Source organism: Marmota monax, unplaced genomic scaffold (assembly GCF_021218885.2).
Source record: "Marmota monax isolate L192 unplaced genomic scaffold, Marmota_monax_Labrador192_F-V1.1 WCK01_AAM20220418_F8-fsc00187, whole genome shotgun sequence".
Lineage (NCBI taxonomy): Eukaryota > Metazoa > Chordata > Mammalia > Rodentia > Sciuridae > Marmota > Marmota monax.
Window position 1 is genome coordinate 3333801 of NW_026694837.1, and position 21233 is coordinate 3355033.

At 45.8% G+C, this 21233-nt stretch overlaps 1 protein-coding gene across 2 annotated transcripts; it reads right to left on the reverse strand.

The window, feature by feature from the left end:
- Window positions 1-6066: 6066 nt before the first annotated feature.
- Window positions 6067-16346, reverse strand: Cnpy3 (canopy FGF signaling regulator 3). 2 transcript variants are annotated; one of them, XM_046426234.2, is made up of 6 exons: window positions 15853-16129; window positions 10203-10326; window positions 9183-9279; window positions 7394-7516; window positions 7072-7189; window positions 6067-6772 (listed from the first exon to the last, which is right to left on the reverse strand). In XM_046426234.2, the coding sequence occupies exons 1-6, from the start codon at window positions 16001-16003 to the stop codon at window positions 6549-6551; spliced, it is 837 nt and encodes a 278-aa protein (XP_046282190.1). In that variant the 5' UTR covers window positions 16004-16129; the 3' UTR covers window positions 6067-6548. The 2 variants fall into 2 exon arrangements, 1 of the variants encoding a protein (XP_046282190.1); XR_006847660.2 differs by lacking the exons at window positions 6067-6772; window positions 7072-7189 and adding an exon at window positions 9382-9439 and having other exon boundaries at window positions 15853-16346.
- Between the last annotated feature and the right edge of the window lie 4887 nt (window positions 16347-21233).

Genomic DNA, 21233 nt, shown 5'->3' on the forward strand with positions numbered 1-21233 from the left:
GCAAATCCTTGTAAGAAATGGAGAAAAATCAAATACATCTGCATTGGTTGTTCCAGCCTCAGAAAAAGTGAGTTAGGGATGAGAGAACAAAGAAGCCTCCTTCCCTTATCTTTACTTGTCAGAATTGCAGAATTGGAGGAACCCCAAAGACTGTGTAAGCATTTCTAACTTTCTAATTCTGGCACAGAGACAGTCCCAAATGGACCTGCCCAGGCCCAAACAAAGAAGCCTTGGGCTCATGTTCACCTTACAGAGAACTCTCTGAGAACAGGCTTAGAAAGATATTGTATTGGGTAATTTCAAGTAAGCCCATAGTCATTCTTTTATCAGAATATTCTGGGGAAAATGCACTCTACCACCTCTTAACTTTTTTTTCAAATCTCATCCTGAAAAAATTCTCCTCATTGGGCACCATGTTGTGTACTTGTAGTCCCAGCTACTTCTCAGACTAAAGCTGGAAGATCATTTGGACCCAGGAATTCAAGAACAGCCTGGATGACATATTGAGATGCTCAACTAAAAATAAATAAATAAAAAGATGTAATCTCAGTGGCTCAGGAGGTTGAAGCAGGAGGATCACAAGTTCAAGGACAGCCTCAGCAATTTAGCAAGACCCTAAATAAATTAGTGAGACACAGAATCAAATAAGGGCTGTGGAGGTGGCTTAGTGGTTAAGCACCCCTGGGTTCAATCTCTGGTACCAAAAATTTAAAAAAAGGAAAAAGAAAGAAAAGACAAAGGAAAGAAACATAGAATTATCCTCAGTTGTGGGCAGCATCACAGCATAATATACACCTTATTCTATGGGGTTGGCTGTGTGTGGGGCTGAGTGCAGTGCTGGGAATCAAATCCAGGGCCTTCTACATGCTGGCAAGACCTCTATCACTGATCTATACGTACAGGTCAGAAAGAGAGAGAGAGAGAGAGAATTTTTAATATTTTTTTTTTTTCGGTGGATACAACATCTTTGTATGTGTGGTGCTGAGGATCAAACCTGGGCCGCACGCATGGCAGGCGAGCGCGCTACCGCTTGAGCCACATCCCTAGCCCGATAATTTCTTTATATAAATTTGATATGTATTTTACCCAGAGCCAAAAGGAAAATCATTATTTGGCTCTAAAATGACAAGCTAAATTTGATTATAAATTGACAAGCTAAAGCTGTTAAACAAAAATTTGATTATAAGGGTTGGGGCTGGGGCTCAGTAGAAGAGCACTCGCCTAACATGTGCGAGGCACTGGGTTCGATACTCAGCACCACATATAAATAAATAAATAAAATAAAGATCCATGAATGACTAATAAAAATATTTTTAAAAATTTGATTATAAGAAGTGAAATTTTGCTGGGGATATAGCTCAGTTGGTAGAGTGCATACATCTCATGCACAAGGCCCTGGGTTCAATCCCCAGCACCAAATAATAATAATAATATATAAGAAGTAAAATTTCAAGGAAAAATAGACCTATTGCTATTAATTTTATTATACTAGAGTTTTTAAAATGAAAAATTTAAATTATTTATCTCTTGTAAGACTAGGGATTGAACATGGGGGTGCTCTACCACTGAGGTACACCTCCAACCCATTTTATATTTTGAGACAGAGTCTCCCTAAATTGCCCAAGCTAGTCTCAAATTTGCCATTCTCCTGCCTCAGCCTCCCAAGTTGCTGGTATTACAGACTAGTATGTGCCACTGTGCCCTCAGCTTATGGAGCTCTTTGATTAAAACTAGCCCAAAAATACACACACACACACACACACACACAATTTAGAGGAGAAAGGCTGGGTGCTTTGGCGCTCACCTGTAACCCAGCAACTTGGGAGACTGAAGCAGGAGGACTGCAAGTTCGAGATAAGCCTTAGCAATTCAACAAGTTCCTTGATGAACTTAGTGAGACCCAGTCTCAAATAAAAAGGGCTGGGGATATGGCTCAGTAGTAAAGCACCCCTGGATTAAATCCCCAGTAACCTACCCCAACCCCCAAAAAATAGAGGTGAAAGGCCACACTGATACTGATAAAGAAGAAATTTATTTATTTTTTCTTGGTACTTACTGGGGATTGAATTTAGGGATACCTTAACAATGAGCTACACCCCCAGCCTTTTTCATTTTATTTGAGATAGGCTAAATATTCCTTGTTTAAATACCGATGGTTTGGGCTGGGGATGTGGCTCAAGCGGTAGCGTGCTCGCCTGGCATGCGTGCGGCCCGGGTTCGATCCTCAGCACCACATACAAACAAAGATGTTGTGTCCGCCAAAAAATAAAAAATTAAATTAAAAAATACCGATGGTTAAGCTTTTTAGAAATGCAGACTGGGGTGTAGCTCAATGGTAGAGTATTTGCTAGGTTGCATGAAGCCCTGGGTTCAATTCCCAGTTCCTAGAAATCACTAAATAACCCATTTCCTCATAGAGATTACATCCTCCTTCAATTACTGTAAAAATAAGAGTTAATCGTAAAATAATAGCACCTAAGGTTGTTTGCCACATAGTAAGCACTCAAAAAATTATGCTTACTAATGTTAGTTACTATTCCAGTGAAACTCCTTAATAGAGGAAGCCAAACTCTCAGTGGATGTTGATGAAGTTTCCTTATGGTTTTTGCCCCTAGAATTAGTATACAGCTAACTAGTATACAGCTAATTTTATGGAATGATACTGGGTACCAATATAGAATTGGTACACAGTACCTTTCCATAAACCAGGGGGGCATGGGCACACATCCATCAAGAAAAATGGGTTTTCTTTCAATATCACAAAATACAATGGGCCAGACATGTTGGATGTAGTGGTGCATGCTGATAATCCCAACCACTCTGGAGGTTGAGGCAGAAAAATTACAATTTCAAATCCAGCCTGGGCAATTTAGCTAGACCTGTCTCAACAAATAAAAAGGGCCAGGGAAGGGAGGGTTGGAGTGGGGGTTTGAAGCTCAGTGGTAGAGCACTTACCTAGCATGTGCAAAGCCCTGAATTTAATCCCCATTACTGGAGCAAGGTGGGTGAGTGTGTGGAGATGCCCTGATGAAGCCAAGAGGACCCCTGAGACCTCATTGTCTGGTTCTGTGGCTCCTTTATTAGTATCTTTTGTAGTGTTGGGGAATCTAACCTACTGAGGCAAGTGCTGTACCCCTGAGCAATGCCTCTCACACCACCTGTGGTTTTTCTAATCATTGAATTGGAATTGGCCTTGTGTTTTGTCCATCAGTCCTTGTGGTTCTGGTTAATGGGGCCACTCTGTCAAATCAATACACTCTGGTGTCTGACAAGTCATGTTTCTGAAGACAAAACCATGACCCACCGGAGTCCTGCCCCCTTAGGGCAGGTGAAGTAGGTCCTAGCCAGTCTCATCTTAAGAACTATAAGGGATATCTGTTCAGCTTGAAGACTGCTAGGTCCCAACCTAGCACTGCGATGGGCCCACCTAAATAAGCATTCCAAGTGATGCTCGTGTCCATGTGTATTTAGGAAATCCTGTTCTAATAAGATTTTGGTTTTTGGTACTGGAGATTGAATCTAGGAGTGCTTTATCATTACCTACAACCCCAGTCCACTTTTAAATTTTGAGACTGGGTCTCACTAAGTTGCTTGAGGTTGGCCTCAAGTTTGCAATCCTCCAAGCTGCTGGGATTGCAGGTGTGAAATAAGCACTAAAATGAGGTTAATTTGAGCTCAAGTTAACTGATGGGATTGGAAGGGGTGTGAGAAACTGGAAGGTAATATCCAATTTTAGACTTCTTGTGGTAGGGAAAAGAAAAGAAATACCTGGTAAACCAGATCCTGCCTTCTGCCTCTTCTAGGCTGGTTCAGGACTGTTTGTTGACATGGGCTTGGGGGGAGAGCTGGGTGGGGGGGGGGGAGAGTGTACAACAACCTGGCCCATGGGAGGCAGTGGGGGGGCTGTCCTGCAGTAGCCACAGGTCAAAGAACAGAGAAGTCCCAGTGCTACCTGCCCTCAGGCCTTGGCTCGGATTGGGTCCCTGGGCCAACACCCCAGGAAGTGGATAGAGCTTTGCTTCATCCTTCTTTAAGAATCAATGACATTCTGGGGACAGACATAACTAGGCACTAAAGTACTATGGGGTAGTGGCAGAATGGAACCAGAGACTGGTCACCAACACAAATTATACCAAACTACAAATGGACTCCTGGCTCAGCATGCAAGCCCCCTACCCAACTCCCAACCATCTCCTATGCTCAGAACAAAGTTCAGGGCAGGACCTGATTTTAGACTGGATTCTCACAGTCCACAAGCCCCTTTAACAGTGGGAACATCAGTCCTGAAGATAGAGGTGGGGGCTAGACCACAAAAGTACCATCCTCCAAGGACCTGTTCCAAGGCTCAACAGGGAGAAGAAAAGCTTCTTTGCTTCACTCTACAGAGCCTTGGGACCCTAACTTGGAAGAGGGGGCCCACATTCTCAGGAGCCTTCAGCAGTATATCCCCTCCTACCACTCGGTCTAGTCCAGGAGTGTGGCGTGTTGATGGGGGTGCTCACGTGCTAAGGGCACTCTGACAGCCATTCCCCATTCTTTTCTTCTAAACAGCAATAACTGTTCCTTGTTTTCCTTTTTAGTGGTGCTGGGCAGTTGAATCCAGGCCCTTGTGCACACTTAGCATATGCTCTACCACTGAGCTACATCCCCAGCCCTTATTTTTTGAGACAGGATCTCACTAAGTTGCCCAGGCAGATCTCAAACTTGCTATCCTCCTGCCTCAGCCTCCCCAGTCTCTAGGGTCATAGATGTGCACCACAGTGCTCTGCTCTTATTTTCCTTTTACAAGAGTCTTGGTGGTGGTGGTGGGTCAAGGTCAAAAAAACAAACCAGTTATATGAATTATACTACTAGGACCAGGTATTGAGGGAAGGGGTCCAGACAGCTGTGGATAGTGGAAAGACAAAGGACTTAAAATCTGAAAACCATAGTCTGAGTCCCAGCAATATTAACAGTAAGACCTTTGGCACATCACTTGACCTAAGCCCACTTTCTCTTCTTTGTACAAAATGGGGCTACCATAAACCACCACCCAAGTGTGTTGTAAGTATTAAAACTAAAGCAGTATACAATTACCATCACGATTGCTACCAACTATCTGAATCCCTGCCCAGCAGACAACTGGGGTGCACCTATACCTCCTCTCCTCTTCTCTAGAGGCCAACCTTCCTGTTCCTCCTCAGTCCTGGAGAACGTGGTGTTAACAAGGGATTGTTGGAAGACCAGAGTGTCAGTTATGGAAATCTTTTTTTTTCTTTTTTCTATTTTGTGGTGCTGGGGATTGAACCCAGGGCCTTATGCATGTGAGGCAAGCACTCTACCTACTGAGCTCTATCCCCAGCCCCTAGATGCAACAATTAGGAAGAGCAAAGGGACAGGTTGAGTGCAGTGGCTCAGGAGGCTAAGACAGGAAGATCACAAGTTCAAAGCCAGCCTTAACAACTTAGCAAGACCCTAAGCAACTTAGCGAGACCCTCTTTTAGATAAAAAATATAAAGGGCTGGGGATATGGCTCAGTGGTTAAGTACTGCTGGGTTCAATCCCTGGAACCAAAAAAAAAAAACAGAGACAAGTGACCAACTGTGGTCATCAGGGAACAAGGTTCAAGAATAGGCAGGGCCAGATGGAGGTGGGAGGGAGGCGGGAGCTGGTAAGGTAACAGCAAATACTTCGCCCAACAAATGGAAAGGCTGGGGACAGGGAGACAGGAGAGAGGGAGGGAATGAGGGCAGCCAGGTGCCCAGGACACACATGCACAGCTTGAGGTAGGAGGGGTTGGTGGCTGGGAGTTCAGGGAGAACAAGGGCAGCTGCCACTGCTCCATGAGTCAGCTGAAGGACAGCATGCTGACTCTCACCCTGTGCCCAGGCCTACTCCTCAACTCAAAATAGCCTTAGGTGTTCTCTGCCCTTGCTGCTCCCAACAGTTGACAGTTCAGCTTTAATCATCAGGGTTGGGGCAGCCATGCTCCCCTCGGCCCCCAAGGCTGGAAGGTGAGGGGCAAGACAGAGCAACAAGGGTCTCCAGGGCACCTCTGAGGGCTGAAGAGGACTCAGGAGTCAGAAGCAAAAGGCCAAAAGGTTTTTACTCTGTGAACCTCTTCTGTGGGAAGGAGAGCTCAGGGTGTCCACGGGAGGGGGTGCAGGGAGGGGAGCTCTGGGGGTTGCAGTTTTACTTCCTGTGGGGGAAGAAATGAGAGGAGTAGAGGTGGCTGCACCCTCCTCACAGGGACTGGAGGGACTCTAGTCCTGGTGCCCAGTTCTGACACCTGCCCTCCTAAGTGCACACTGGAGTCCTCGAAGTCTTGCAACCTGCCTGAAGCCCATGTCAGAAGAGGAATTCATGGCAGAGGGAAAAAGCTGGCATGGGCTAACCAAGGCTGCTTGGAGTTCTTCTCAGGGCTTGTTGTCTTTCCTTGGCAGGAAAAGGGCACAGCTGAGGCAGGAAGAGCTGAAGCCAGGAGGAGAGTCATCTTGCCTGCTGGAGCCATGCCCCAGACTCTTCAGCTTTGAGGTTTGGGACTTCAGATCTGGTATGCTGGGTGAAGCTCAAAGCTCATCAGGGGCGCTGTGCGGGAGGGGGGATGCCTTCTGGATGCCCTCCTCTTCCTCGGGGCTGGGGTCTCCCTCAAGGCCTCCCAACTCCTTCCTCTGCTTGCTGCTGCCGCTCCTGCTGCCTGAGGCCTTGGCCCTGCTGCTCTTCTTCTTGGACTTTTTCCCTCCTAGGGCAGCTGTGTCCCCCTTCTTGCCAGACCACCGCTCTTTCAGGCAACCTAGGCAGGGAGAGAGAGACCACAACAGAGCTACCTCAGGACCAGATTTCTGGGGAGCAACACTGACTGGGGAGCCACTGTAGCAACCACATCAGTGCCGACACAGCATCCCTGCCACCCGCCTCTATGTACCCCTCTGGGAGTGCCTCAGTTATCTGTGTTATCCTGCATTGGTTTTGGTCATATCTCATCAAGATCCCGAGGACAGAGATCACCCATGCTCTCTTCTGTCTCTCCTGCCCTCCTCCCAAGGGGGAACACAAGATACAATTCATCCCTACACTTCCCCTCCGACTCACTCGTATCTTTTCCCTTCAGCACATGGTTGGCGCAGAGGAATTCAGTCAGGTCCTCTTCCTGGTGGTTCCTGTACCAGTCCTCGATCACCTCCTCAAACTCTTCCACCAGCACATCGCACTGTGAATTCACAACACTGAACATTGGCCAAGCCCCACACTTGACCCACTCCTGGGGTAATGGTCTAAGCCAACCATCTACCAGGAGATAAATGGGTGGCGGTGATCTGCCTGAGGAATCTGAAGCACAGGCTATCAGTGGCCTTCCTCAGTGTAGACCCAATCCCACCTGCCCATCTGGCACAGCAGATTGAAAAGCCCATACCTGTTTCTTGAGGTCAGCCACCTCAGCAGAAGTCTCATTCCACAGCTCATAGGGGATGTCCATCACCACTTTGACCCCTTTGTGTACCAGGTTGTGCAGTGTCTCAAAAGTCTCTGACATGCCCTGGAAGAGGCCACCAGACATGGGAAGTAGAGGCATCTTTGCTACCTCCCATCCTCCCCTCCCTGGTGTCTGAGGGCCTGTCTTGAGAGATCAAAAGCCTCTAATACATCTAGCCCTCAATGGCGCCTTCCTCTCCACTCTCTCAGGCTGCTTTCCATCACCCCTGCACACCCACACCCTGACCTACTTCCCTACACCTCATTCTTTCAAAGAGATCTGCTATTGTCCTCAGGTTCTTTGAACTTAGACTCCTTTTCAGGAAATAAGTTTGTCTTGGCTCCCTCCCTTCACTGTGGCTGGGCACACTTACTCCCTATACCCAGACTCACTCTCTGCCCAGGTTCTTCCTCGCCTATGTCTTTATTTTGTAAGAAAATAGCAGGGCAGGAAAGACACTTTACTCTATAAAAGCTATCTCTGCCAGCTACCCTGGTCTTATCCCCAGGACAACATATTACCCAGTTCCTCCATCATCCTAGATTTAATTCACACATATACAACATACAGGGGTTGGGGAGGTAGCTCAGGAGTAGACTGATTGCTTAGCATATGTGAGGAGGCCCCAAGTTTAATCCTGATCTCTACCAAAAACAAAACAAACAAAAAAAGCATTCAAATATATCCTCTCCCCATTCTTGCTTCTCAAACAAGAAATAGTGTATCATACACAATTTTGCAGCTTGCTTTTTTTTCACTTAATAATATACCTTGGAGATCAGTTTAATTCAACTCATAAATAGCTGCCTCATTCTTTGGTTTATAGCTGCCTCACAGCCCACTGTATGGCCATCTTAATCTATCTACTGGTAGATAGATTGTTTCTAATTGTGTGCTACAGAAAATATTTTTTAAACATTTTTTAAATTAAATCAATCATGAGTTGATTAGCTAAACTCACACAAGTTTTATTGTTATTTCATGTTTTTGCAGTGCTGGGGTCAAACTCAGGGCCTCGTGCATGTTGGCAAACATTCATCCACTGAGCCACATCCCCAGCCCTCTGATTTTTAAATACAAAACCTAAAACTACTGCTGCTTGAGACCATATCCTTAGGTATTCCAGGGGTTTATCTCTTTTACTAAAAGGCAATTTAAGGGGCAAATGTGGGCAATAACTATCTTACCACATGCTAAGAACTGAAGATGTAGAGAAAAAGCAATAACAGCCTTGCTATAAACAATGTCTTTCCAGAGACAGAAGCATCATGCACAGCAAGTGAATCAAATGTAACACAGGCACACTGGAAGGAGTCTAGAGAAGTGCTACCATGAGGGTATGGATGAGGAACTAAGCAATCACAATCCCCAAGTGTCTTCTAACATCTTCCCTTCTAACCACATGTGCACAACCTATACCTTGCTTCGTCCTCTTTGCTCAAGTGTTTTAGACCCCCATGGGAGTTGTCAGCTGGTGCATTTCTGCCTATGTCCATGAATGAGGCAGGACCCTAATGGACAGCTCCAGGCCATCATGAATTTGTCTAATGCCACAGAAAAGTCAGGCCACTCAGGAGGAGAGGAGTGCAAATGGCAATCCAAGAGGAATAGGTAACAAGGGAGGCATCTCCTAAGACATGATCTGCAAATCACCCTCACACTAGCAGACATACTTAGATACAACACAGGCCTGGCCTCAGAGGGGATGAAGGACAAGCACAAAGCCAACCTTGGCAAACCGGTTGCTGCCGGTCCTCTCCTTGTGCAGGCTGTAGTCCAGGAGCCTCTTGCAAATGGTCTCAGTGACTTCAATTAACCGTAAGTCCCTGCCGAGACAGCAGTACCAGAGGAACTAAGTTCTCCTCCCAGTCCCAGTGGTTAGTAGTCCATCCCTCCAGCCCAGTTTGCCCAACACCTGAGCATCTCACCAAAGGGAAGTCAGAGCTGGAAAGAAGATAGTTCATCTGGTATGGGGGTTCTGAAATGCTGGAACACAGACCAGAGAGACAACATTTTAACAGCTCTAAGGGAAGGACCTTCTTTCTTTCCTTTTCTTTATTTTTTGCAGTACTGGGAATCTAACCCAGGGCCTCACGTATGCTAGGAAAGTGTTCTACCATTTCAATTTTTGTTTTCTTAAATAAAGCCAAATGTATCAAATTTTGATGGTAAAATACCATTTCATTTTGAAAGAATGATCATAGTTAACAGAAGTTGTTTTTCTTGTTTAATATTTATATTTGGCAAGATAAAAATAAAAAGTTGATAATTGCATGTCACCACTTTATTTATTTATTTATTTATTTTTGAGGGTGATGCTGGGGATTGAACCCAAGGCTTTGCACATGCTAGGCAAGTGCTCTACCCTTAAGCTGCATCCCAAGCCCTTTTTTTTTTTTTTTTTAAGGCAAGTCCCAAGTCTCTGGGGTTACAGGCATGCACCACCATGCCAGCTTCAATTTTTTTGTAAATTACATTGGTCCATGAAATCTTGGTCTCTGAATCACTAATATAGTACTATCAGTCTTGCTTTTATAGATGAGGAATCTGAGTCCCAGAGAAGTAAAGAAATTTATAAAAAGGTCAGCTAATTAGCTGGAAATAGAATCAGTGGGCACACTTGGGTCTCAGAGCTGACTCCCTTGTGGTGGGTTTGCCTAGCTGAAAGGGAAAAGGGAATGCCAAGCCCCCAACCCTGCCCCCCACCAGGTACAAAGCAGGCTAAGCCACTGAGTCCCCATTCACTTACGACTTGGTATATTTGACTCCAGAGGCCTTCCGGTCCAGGATGCCATAGCCCGTGTCAATCACCTCCTTGGTCTTACTGGTTTCCTCAAAGGCTGACTTCAGCTCCACAGCAACATATTTACACACTGCGGGAGGGAGATGCACCACAGCCCACTGAGTTTACAGGAGCTTCCGACCAGAGACAGCTCTCAGCAAGTCTAGGTGGGTGTCCTTTCCTAGCCTGAGCTAAGTCAATACTCAAGGCAAGAAAGGAGCTAGTACCAGACACCAAATGGGGTTCACTATATATGAAAATGGCCCCAAGAAGATCTACTGTCCAATGTTCACTCTTGGTCTGAATTCTCCTGACTACATTTCTATCATGCCCCTCACACTGCCCTCACCTCATCACTTTACTTTTAAAAATGTTATACATAGAGCTGGGGATGGGGCTCCCTGCTAGCGCACTTGCCTGGCATGTGTGAGGCACTGGTTTCAATTCTTAGCACCACACATAAATAAAAAAATAAAGGTCTATCAACAACTAAATAAATAAAAGTGTTATACATAAACTGGGTGAAGTGCTACATGCCCATAATCTCAACTACTCAGGAGGCTGAGGCAGAAGGATCTCAAGTTCAAGGACAGCCTGGGCCACTTAGCAAGACCCTGTCTCCAAGTAAAAAATAAAAAGAGGGCTGGGGTCGTGGCTCAGTGGTAGAGTGCTTGCCTAGCATACGTGAGGTCCTGAGTTTCAATTCTCAGCCCCATAAATAAATAAACAAATATAAAGGTTCTCAACAACCAAAAAAAAAAAAATTAAATTAAAAATAAAATAAAATAAAAAGGACTCAGTGGTAGAGTGCCCCTGGGTTAAATCGCCAATACAGCAAAATAAATAAGTAGTAGCCAAGCACAGTAGCCTACAACTGTAATCCCAGTTATTCTTGGGGTTGAGGCAAGAGGACTGCAAGTTCAAGGACTGCTTCATTAATTTAGTGAGACCCTGTCTCAAAATAAAAAGGGCTACTGATATACCTCAGCAGTAAAGCACCCCGGATTCAATCCCCATTACCAAAAACAAGAACAAAACCCACATACGGAAAAGCTCAAAGAGTGCAATGAATAACAATATCCTTCTGCTCATATTCAACAGTTAATGATTTGCCATAATCTCTCTCCAATAGTTAATATATATCTTAATAATATATACATTGTTTTTGCTAACCCAATTTGAAAGTATGAAATTTCATCCCTAAATATATCATCATATACCTCCCAAGAACAAGGACCTTTTATGTAACCATAAAACAATTACAATGTTGGAAAATTAACAATAATTCTGACATCATCTAATAGTCCATATTAAAATTTGCCTAATTGTCCCTAAAATGTCTTTTTGTTTTGTTTTGTTTTGTTTTGTGGTACTGGGTATTGAACCAGGGCCTTGTGCATGTGAGGCAAGCACTCTACCATTGAGCTGTATCCCCAGCCCCCTAAAATGTCTTTTTAAAAAATATATTTATTTATTTATTTTTATTTATTTATTTTAATATTTATATTTTAGTTTTTTTTTAAGGTGGACACAATATCTTTATTTTATTTTTTATGTGGTATTGAGGATCGAACCCAGCGAGCATGCTACTGCTTGAGCCACATCCCCAGCCCTTAATATTTATTTTTTAATTGTAGTTAGACACAATACCTTTAGTTTATTTGTTTATACGTGGTACTGAGGATTGAACCCAGGGCCTCCCACGTGCTAGGCAAGCACTTTACTGCTGAGCCACAACTCCAGCCTCCTAAAATGTCTTTTATGGTTGTTTTATTACTAGATTTCATATGTGTTTCAACACCAGCTCTCTATTCCTGACAAATTAATTCGTTTCATTTCCTCCAGAGAGGCCTGATTCCTACTGTTTCCATACATTTATTTTCTCATTTCCTCTCACTCTTCCTCAAACAGTTATTAAGTAACTCCTGGGTGTCAGGTACTGTTTGAGATACATAGATGAAAATAAGGGCCCTTCCTTCTTCCATATACTCAGTGTAAAGAAGCAAAGTTATAAATAATTACCACTGTATAAGGAGTGCTATCTATAAGGTATAGGGTTCTAAAAAAAATGATTAATGCTCCTTTAGGGGCTTCTATGTCCTCTCCTATGTCACATTAAACCCTCCTCATCCAGGAAGCCTCCTGAACTAATAGTTTTTTTTTTTTTTTTTGGGGGGGGGGTGGCGGTAGGATTAAACCCTGGACTAATAGGTTTTTTTTTCCTTTCGGGGGCGGACAGGTGGTAGGATTAAACACTTGCTAGGCAAATGCTACACTGAGCTACATCCCAGCACCCCATCGGTTATGGTTCGGATATGTGGTGTCCCCCCAAAAGCTCATCTGTGAGACAATGCAAGACTGTTCAGCAGGGCAAAGTAGCTCTAAGCAACTCTAAATAAAATATTAAAAAAGGGCTGGGGATGTGGCTTAGTGTTAGAGTGCCCCTGGTTCAATCCCTGATACAAAAAAAAAAAAAGAATGTTCAAAGGCAAAATGATTAGGTTAGGATAGGTATAACCCAATCAATAGCTTAATCCATTGATATGGACTAACTGGGTGGTAACTGTATGCAGGGAGGGTGTGTCTGGAGGAGGTTGGTCACTAGGTGTGTGCCTTTGGGGCTTTAAGGTCTCTATTTTGGCCCTGGTGAGCAGAGGTCTTTCTCTGCTTCCTGATTGCCACGTGCTGAGCTGCTTTCTTCCTCTACACCCTTTCACTAGGATGTCCTGCCTCACCTTGGGCCCGGGGTTGGCTGACTATGAACTGAGACCTCTGAATTATGAGCCACAAATAAACTTTTCCTCCTCTGCATTGTTCTTGTCATATCTTCTGGTCACAGTGACAAAAAAGCTGACTAAAACACCATCTGCTCTTGATTTCATTCTGGGCCTCTGCAAAACTCACTCTCCCTAAGAGACTCAGTCATCTCAAGAGTCTCTCCATCTAGATAGACTACACAGGTCCCTAAAGGGGCATCACATATTGGGATTTTTTTTTCCTCTATTGCTCTACTCTGAGTATCTGTGCATGTTGGATGCTTGATTAAATACTGCTGATAGAGCCAGTGTTTGTAGCCTAGCAGCTTCTGATGCCTCTGAATGGAATAGTTTGCAGGCTAAATGCATGGTGCACTGTTATAACACTGATTGCAGAGTTTGGTCGAAAACCAGTTTACACAAAAATAAATACATCCCCTGCAGGCTTGCTTGATGAAATTTTATAACAAATACATTAACTGATGCCTTGGAGAACTTGGAACACACAAAAGTTCCAAATTATAAGCTGGTGATCTCAGAGTCTACAATGCATTGAGGTCATCTCTCCCTGAATTTCCATCCAGAACTATCTGGGCTCCCTCCCCTCTTCTGTCCTGAAAAAGTTCATCATTTTTCTGCTCCTCTGCCCCCTTCTCCCACGCCCTCAACATGTAATATTCCAGGAGGTGAAATAGGGAGATTTGGAACATCCTTTCTCTCTTATACCCACTGACCACAAACTTGCCTCCCAACTCTTCCAAACATTACCTCTTCAATACATCCTCTGGGATCCCTCAGAACCAGACCTGGAGGAAGCTCATGGCACAGACTGCAGACCCTCACAGACATCCACCCACTCTTTTTCTGGGCAGACTCTCTTTTCCTCTGTGCCAGGACCTGTTCCACTCAGGTTACTGAGCCTGAAGGCAAGCTTTGTGGGCCAGACACAATCAGCATTTAATAACAAAGGTGTAATAATAATAAATATAAATAAATGCAATATTAAGAGGAACTTAAGGGTTGGAGTTTGCCAAGCCATTCTGTGACTGAAAATCCCTTGTAAATTAATCTTCACCAATTACAAAATGAGATTAGGCTATTCAGAATGATTTCTAAGATCCTTGCCAGCTCTATGCTTCAAGTCTGTGAATGCCTGCTAAGGAAAAATATGTGAGCTTTTCAGACTATGAGAATTATAAAAGAAAACAGTAAGAGCTTCTTGGTATCAGAATAAGATTAAAACAAACAAAAAGGAAGTGAAACACCAAAGTGTATCAGTTAGAACTAGAGGAAGAGTGGAAGGAAATCATCTTGACATAGGCTAGATCTACACTGGGTGCCCTACCCATGAGGTGAGGTCAGCCATCTCTGGAGCATCTCTCAATATCTTTATTTTACGTTTATGTGGTACTGAGGATCGAACCCAGTGTCTCATGCATGCTAGGCGAGCACTCTACCACTGAGCCACAACCCCAGTCTCCTGTTTTTCTTTTTTTTGTGTGTGTGTATGTGTGTGTGTTGCTGAGTATTGAACCCAAGATCACTTTACCACTGAGATACTTCTCCTGTGTGTGTGTGTGTGTGTGTGTGTGTGTGTGTTACTGAGGATTGAACCCAAGATCCCTTTACCACTGAGATACGTCTCCAGCCTTTTTTAATATCGAGAATGCTATGCTGCCCAGGCTAGCCTCAAACTCACAACCCTCCTACCTTGTCCTCTCACATAGCTGGGATTACAGGCGTGCCATCAGTCTGCCTGGCTTTTAGCATTTCATTTTCAATCCCTCAAATGGAAGGATTATGTGTCCCAAATCACCCACCCCCACTTTCCAGTACTTAGGGAACATCTGCCCTGGTGCAAGCTTTGAATTAAAATGAATCTATAGCCAACTTTCTGGGGAGCCTGTGGCTACAGTGTGGGAAGGAAAGAGTGAGTATTAAGTTCAAAAAATGGAGGAAAAGGGCTGGGGATTTAGCTCATTTGGTAGAGTGCTTGCCTTGCATGCACAAGCACCACAATCCCCAGCACCACACACAAACAAAAGGCAGGGGGAGACGAGCCCTTCATAATTTTGTATCCTTGCCCAGATCTCTCTTTCTCAAGGTCCTGCTTCCACCCCTATATCTTGGGGTCTTCACATTTATAAAATCTTTCTCCCTCACTAAACTCCCCCAAGCTCTGTGTTTGCCCTAAAGTGACCTCTTAGGCCTCAGATCCTCCTTCCTGAACACACACTCACATGCCCTTCATTTAATCATGTGTACTTCAAAAACAATTTATTAGGACTTGATAGATACTGTGTGAATAAAGATGGAACAAGAGACAGGGACAAGAGACTACTACAGAGATTAGGTTGCAGTGTCCGTCCACACAAAGAGGAGAGTATCAGATTCTTCTTCACCCAAGATGAGTCATATGGAGCTTTTCAGTTCCTCAAAACTCGTCCTTTGCTTCCCAGTCTGCAGGCCTCTGCATCTGCTTCTGCATCTGTGGTTTCCTCTGAGAAGGCTACTCTCTCTCCGCTTCTTGTCACCTGGCCTAATTACTCTGCAGGCTTCCTATAAGACTTAGGGAAGTCTTATGACCCCTCTAGATACATCCTTCCCTCCAGCCCAATATCTCCTGGCTAGAATAGCTGCTCCTCACCGGCCCCCAAAGCCCGGTACCTCCCTATCAAGGAACCTCTCGTCCACCCCTCCATCCCAGCGCCCAACACAGTGCCAAGCACACCGAAGGTTCAATGAACGCTAAGACCTCGCTCTAGAGCCTGGGATCCTCCATCCATCCACTCTACTGGGAGAGCCCCGCCCCCAAGCCCGCCCCTCAGGCAGGATACACCCCGTGGGCCCCGCCCCCTCACCTTCGCATTTGCTGGGCAGTCGAACCCAGTCGGTCTCCTCGGCCCTGGCTTGGCTCGGGCCCAGCTCCGGGGCCGGCAGTTGCAGCAGCAGCAGCAGCAACAAGGGGAAAAGCAGAAGACAGCGGGGCGCGGGCTCGGGTAACAAATCCATGGCCCAGCCGGACCCGACCCGAGCGGACCGGGCAGCGCTTCCTGCAGCGGCGCGCGCTCCGCAGCTTCCCCGAGCCGCTTCCGGGACTGCACACGTGCCTTAGCGTAACCACAGCAACAGCGAGCCCCTGGCCGCCCCCTCCTCTGGCTGATTCAGCCCGCCTTCAAAGCGGACGAAGGCCCGCGGACAACCCAGCCAATGGGCCTTCTCGGGATTTGCCTTTTAGCGAATGGGAAGACGATCTTTTTTAAGCCTCCGCCAATAAGAGAGAGGAGAGTGGCCTCAGCCACCTAGGGCGACATCTTTTCCCACCCCCTAACAGAAGCTCCGGGAGAGGCTGGAGGACTCGGACCCAGGCCCTGAGTGGGCTAGTTCGGACACATTGGCCCTGGGAGCTCGGGGAAGACTTTTTTCCTGGTTTCCTCTGCCACCTTAAACGTCACTTCCCTCTTGGATTCATAAAGCCCCAAACTCTTATTGACCACCTGCTTTTTTTTTTTAATTGTTTTTATTACTGCATTATAGTTATACATACTATTGGGGTTCTTCTGGACATAATCATACATATAATAATGGAATATAATTTGCCCCATTTCAATCCCCAGTACTTCTCCCCGCCCGCAGCACCTGCCTTTAAATTTCGTTATTGTTGTAGGCCACCCTAGTAGGCCCACAGGGTGAGAGAAGGACTACTCAGTCTCCAATGCTCAGTAACCCTGTATTTGTCCTAGTGAGAACTATAATAAGTAACTTCCTCTCCGAACCACAGTTTCCATTTGTTTGATGACCAAGTGATCCTTGTGCTGTGAGAGACTGGCCTATTTGGGGGAAGCTCAAATCATTTAATGGAATTAAAGCTTATGGAGCAGATGGCAGAACATAAAGAAATTTTCTTTTCAGTGTGTACTCAGTTCCTTTTACTGTCCTATTATTTATTTCTTTAGGTTCAGAGCTCCCAGGGGCAGGAAGTTGGCTAATGAGCAAATGCATATCCCTCCCACCTCCCCAGCAACAACAGGGTGCCTGGCACAAGGAGATAGTTAGACCCTCTCTGCTGTATCATTAAAAAAAGGGTTTGGCCGGCGCGGTGGCCCATGCCTGTAATCCCAGCTCCTCTTGAGGCTGAGGCAGAAGATCATGAGTTCAAAGCCAGTATTGGCAATTTAGTGAGGTGCTAAGCAATTCAGTGAGACCCTGTCTCTAAATAAAATACAAAATAGGGCTAGGGATATGGCTCAGTGGTGAAGCACCCCTGGGTTCAATCCCAGATACCAAAAAAAAAAAAAAGACACTCTGGGTCCTAGGGGTTGCTTCAGTGTCCTGGGAATACACACAGATCAATCTTGTTTCTCTGGGAAGTTGTCTGCAAGTTGCATTTTTGCCCATAAAATTCTTTCTCCCAGTTCCTTATGTTTCCTTCCTAGCAGTTGGATATTTTTATTACTTTATGAAAACTTCAAAGGACTGAAGCCCAAGACTTTGACTTGTCATTTTCTGGTCTTACTTCTTGCTTAAAACAACTGTAACCTCTTCTGCTGCTCTTGCCATGTACACCATTAGCCCACCCGGGATTCTGTGGTCACTCTGCTGTCCGTCATGAGTGACTCGCCCAGGGCTCCCTGACATCTGCCGCCATTGTTCAGAAATGGGGTCATTTTGCAGGCAAACGATGCCACCTCCAGCAAAAGAGGCATGTTCCTGCAAAGTTTTTAGACATAACCGAGCACCTGAATGACACAGTCCAACCTCAGCAACTGCTCAGCTTCAACACAGACTGGATGGCTGCCACCGTACTGGTGTTGATAGGCCCCAGGGGGCTGCAGTCACAGGGTGGGGGTGAGGGGTCACTGAAAGGCCAAGGTTAGTCGTTGGAGATTAAAATGCACACACACAGATAGCAGTGACAAAGATGAAGCACTTTACTGCAAGCTGGTGCTAGCTTATATAGAAAGTGAGAGTCAGTTATCTTAAACCAGGAAGCTCCCGGGGCAAATCATAGTAAAGGTCAGGTCATCACCTACAGTGCACGCACATCCGCCCTGCATAAGATTCATAAGGGGCACGAACTGTCCACGAGTACGGAAGATGGGAGGGCCAATTAGAAGGTTTTCAAAACAACTTGTTATCTGCCCACTGGCAACTTGCCTGCCACCATGTTGCATTAGGGGCTCCTTATCTGAAAGGCCCAGGGAGTTCTAGCCGCCCACTGGGAATTTGCCCACCGCCATATTTGAAAGGCCCGGGGAGTTCTTCAGGGAGACTCCCAACAGCCACTACCTCCACAGCAGGCAGAAAAGTATGTTGTGTCACATAGTGACACTCTGTCAGAACAGCGAGGAAGTGATGTTAGGAATGTGGGGGGTGGGCAGCCAGTGGTGCATGTCCTTTGCCCATAGAGAATAGGACACTAATATGGCTTTCATATCTAAATTCCTCTAGAATAGCTTACCACACAAAACAATCTCATTAAAGGTCCTAGGTTCCATCTTGGCCCTTTCACACCAGCATACATCCCCAAAAGAAGTCACTGAGGGGAAGCATTCTGGGTCTGGGTGTCTTAGTCCATCCATCCTGTCTCAGTAAAGATTTGTGGCCATGGACTCACTGATTCAAAATCCAGCCTTTGTCAGGAGTACCGATGACATAAGGTAGAAAGCAGACACATTTGCTCAGAAGGCAGGACTTTTAGAAGCAGAGAAGTTCCCCTGATAGGTAGCAGTGACATCCTGGAGCATGAGTGTAAGAATGGAGCCTCATGGGGACCACGAGGGCAGAGAAAGCAGAACTATCAGTTTTGCTCCCAACCTGCTTCCCCATAATGCCCCACTGTTGTGGACTCAGGGATTGCCAAGAGACCCGCAAAAGTAACCATTTGACCTCAGCATTGAATGGTGGGCTATGGAAACTTCACACATAAGCAAGAGCCCTAAGTTCTGCAGAACAAACTTAATGATTTGCTTTAATTAATCCACAAGTACTTAATAAGTGTGGTTGAGTCCTTCTTGGATTCCTGTGTCCTCACAGCCACAGGTCCACCCTAAATCCAGGCAGGGGGCACAGTCTATGTGCAAAGACAACCCAGTGCTGGGCTGCAGGTGTGACCAATGCTGAGGTCACTCCCACAGATAGCATGAAAATGGAGAAGGTCCTGAGGTTTCAAGTGTTTAAAGCTCTAGATGGACAGGGAGATGAAGCTCAGGGAGAGGTGGGGCAGGGCAGCACAGCCCAGACCCCAGGAGCAGGGAATGACAGGGTACAGCACTCCCAATTGTCTGCCCAGGAAGTGGTCAGCCCTCCATTCCCAGTGGGTGGTCTTGACACCCAGGGATCTGCTGGAAGAAGCCAACAGTGCTGGATCTTGGAGACACAGAGCTGGCCACGCAGAGCACTGAGGAATTCAGGAGACCCAAAACAGCAGAAACAGCGATGGAGTTTCAGCTTCCTAAGTTGCTTTGTCTTGTTGAGCTCATCTTTTCCAGCCCTGCCTACCACTGACCCAAGGCACTAGCATTAACCACCTTGACAAGCAGGGATGGGGCAAGGCACTAGCCTTTCTCAGAGATGTTCTGACAATAAGCCAACTGTAATTAAGTATTCATCACCTTCTTTAAAAAGTAGGTATTTCCTAAAGTAGCCTAACAGATCATTTGTGAATTAGTAGCTAACAGGAATATTCAGTCATTTCTCATTTGAATCAACTGGACAGACATTTCTTGGGTGCCTATTGCATATCGAGCACCACTCTTCACATGTTAATGCTGAATTTTCCCTTGGAGTGTCTGAGGAATCCTGTTAACTTTCTGGCTCCCAGTGTGCTAAACCAAGCAAACACATGAGGGGAAGACTGAAAAGCCCCAGAGGAGGCAAGACCCATACAGGAGCTTTGCACCCCCCAGAGGAGCCAACCCCAGACCTGAGCCAGCCAGCCTGTCATAGAGGCAGAGAGCAGATAAGGGCAACCCCAGGGCTTCAACATGGAGGCTGGCCTTGTTGGACAGAAGGCCAACCAGGTTGCCCTTGGGCATCTGGCTTCACGAAGATATGAGGTTGAGGATTTCAATGTTGTGATAAAGGACTCCACCACTCAGCCAAATCTGTCCACTTGCTCTGAGGAGGCAGGGATGGTGTCAACCCTGGTTGTCTTTGTATCCCAGCAAGGGCCCTGTGCCTGGCATGTAGCAGATGCTCAATAGAGGAGCAAGCAAATAAGCAAATGAATGTACAGAGGGTGGGACTGGACTTCAGGAACAGCCACCAAACAGAGGCCTCCTTGAAGGCTTACAGCAGGAACCTAAGGTGTGCAAGAACAATAGAGCTTCTTTCCCTAAAGCACAAGGCACACTCCCCAGTGCTTCCATGAGCTCTATAACTGGACAACCAGTGCCTCCTATAGTACAGAGGGGCGGCTGGGACACCTGTATCTATACCTTGGTCTGGGATCCATGGTCTGCAGTTCCTAAGAAAAGCCACAAGCCCTCCTCCACCAACAGCAGACAGTGGTCCAACTGTGGATGCTGGAGTCAGGCTGTGGGTTCTGTGGGTTTCAGACCCTGTGCTGAGCTTTATGACCCAGGGTAGGTCAGAGGAGCCCGTGGCTCAGTGTCTTTTTATGCATGATGAGAGTGTGAGAGAGCCTTTCTTACAGGTTGATGAAGATGACAGGGATTGATGAACTGTTATTTGCACTTGCAATACATTTGGAACCCATCTGGCACATATATGCACATACATATAGGGGACATTAAATAAACATTAAGAAATGTTCTAGAATGAGGGCTGGGGTTGTGGCTCAGTGGTAGAGTGCTTGCCTAGCATGCATGAGGCACTGGGTTCGATCCTCAGCACCATATAAATGTAAAATAAAGATATTGTGTCCACCTAAAACTTAAGAATAAATACTAAAAAAAAAAATGTGTATGTGACAAGACATTTTGAATAGGCCGAGCTGTGGCATGTGGAATTCCACAGTACAAGGATCAGGGCATCCTCCTGAGGTTCTCTCTAGACTTGATAAGACTTGGAGAGGTTCAGAGGTCAGCCATGGGCTTTGATTTCCCTAGGCCCAGAAGCCCTCTTGGGAGATGATATTAAGCCAGCCACAGTGGGAAATTGACAAGCTGGGTAGGGCAGGACTGGGAATTGGGTAAGATGGAGAGAGGAGTTGAAGCTAAGGGACGCCCTCCTTCTGGAACGGATAAATAGTGGCTGAGAATAATGCATTCCACTGCCA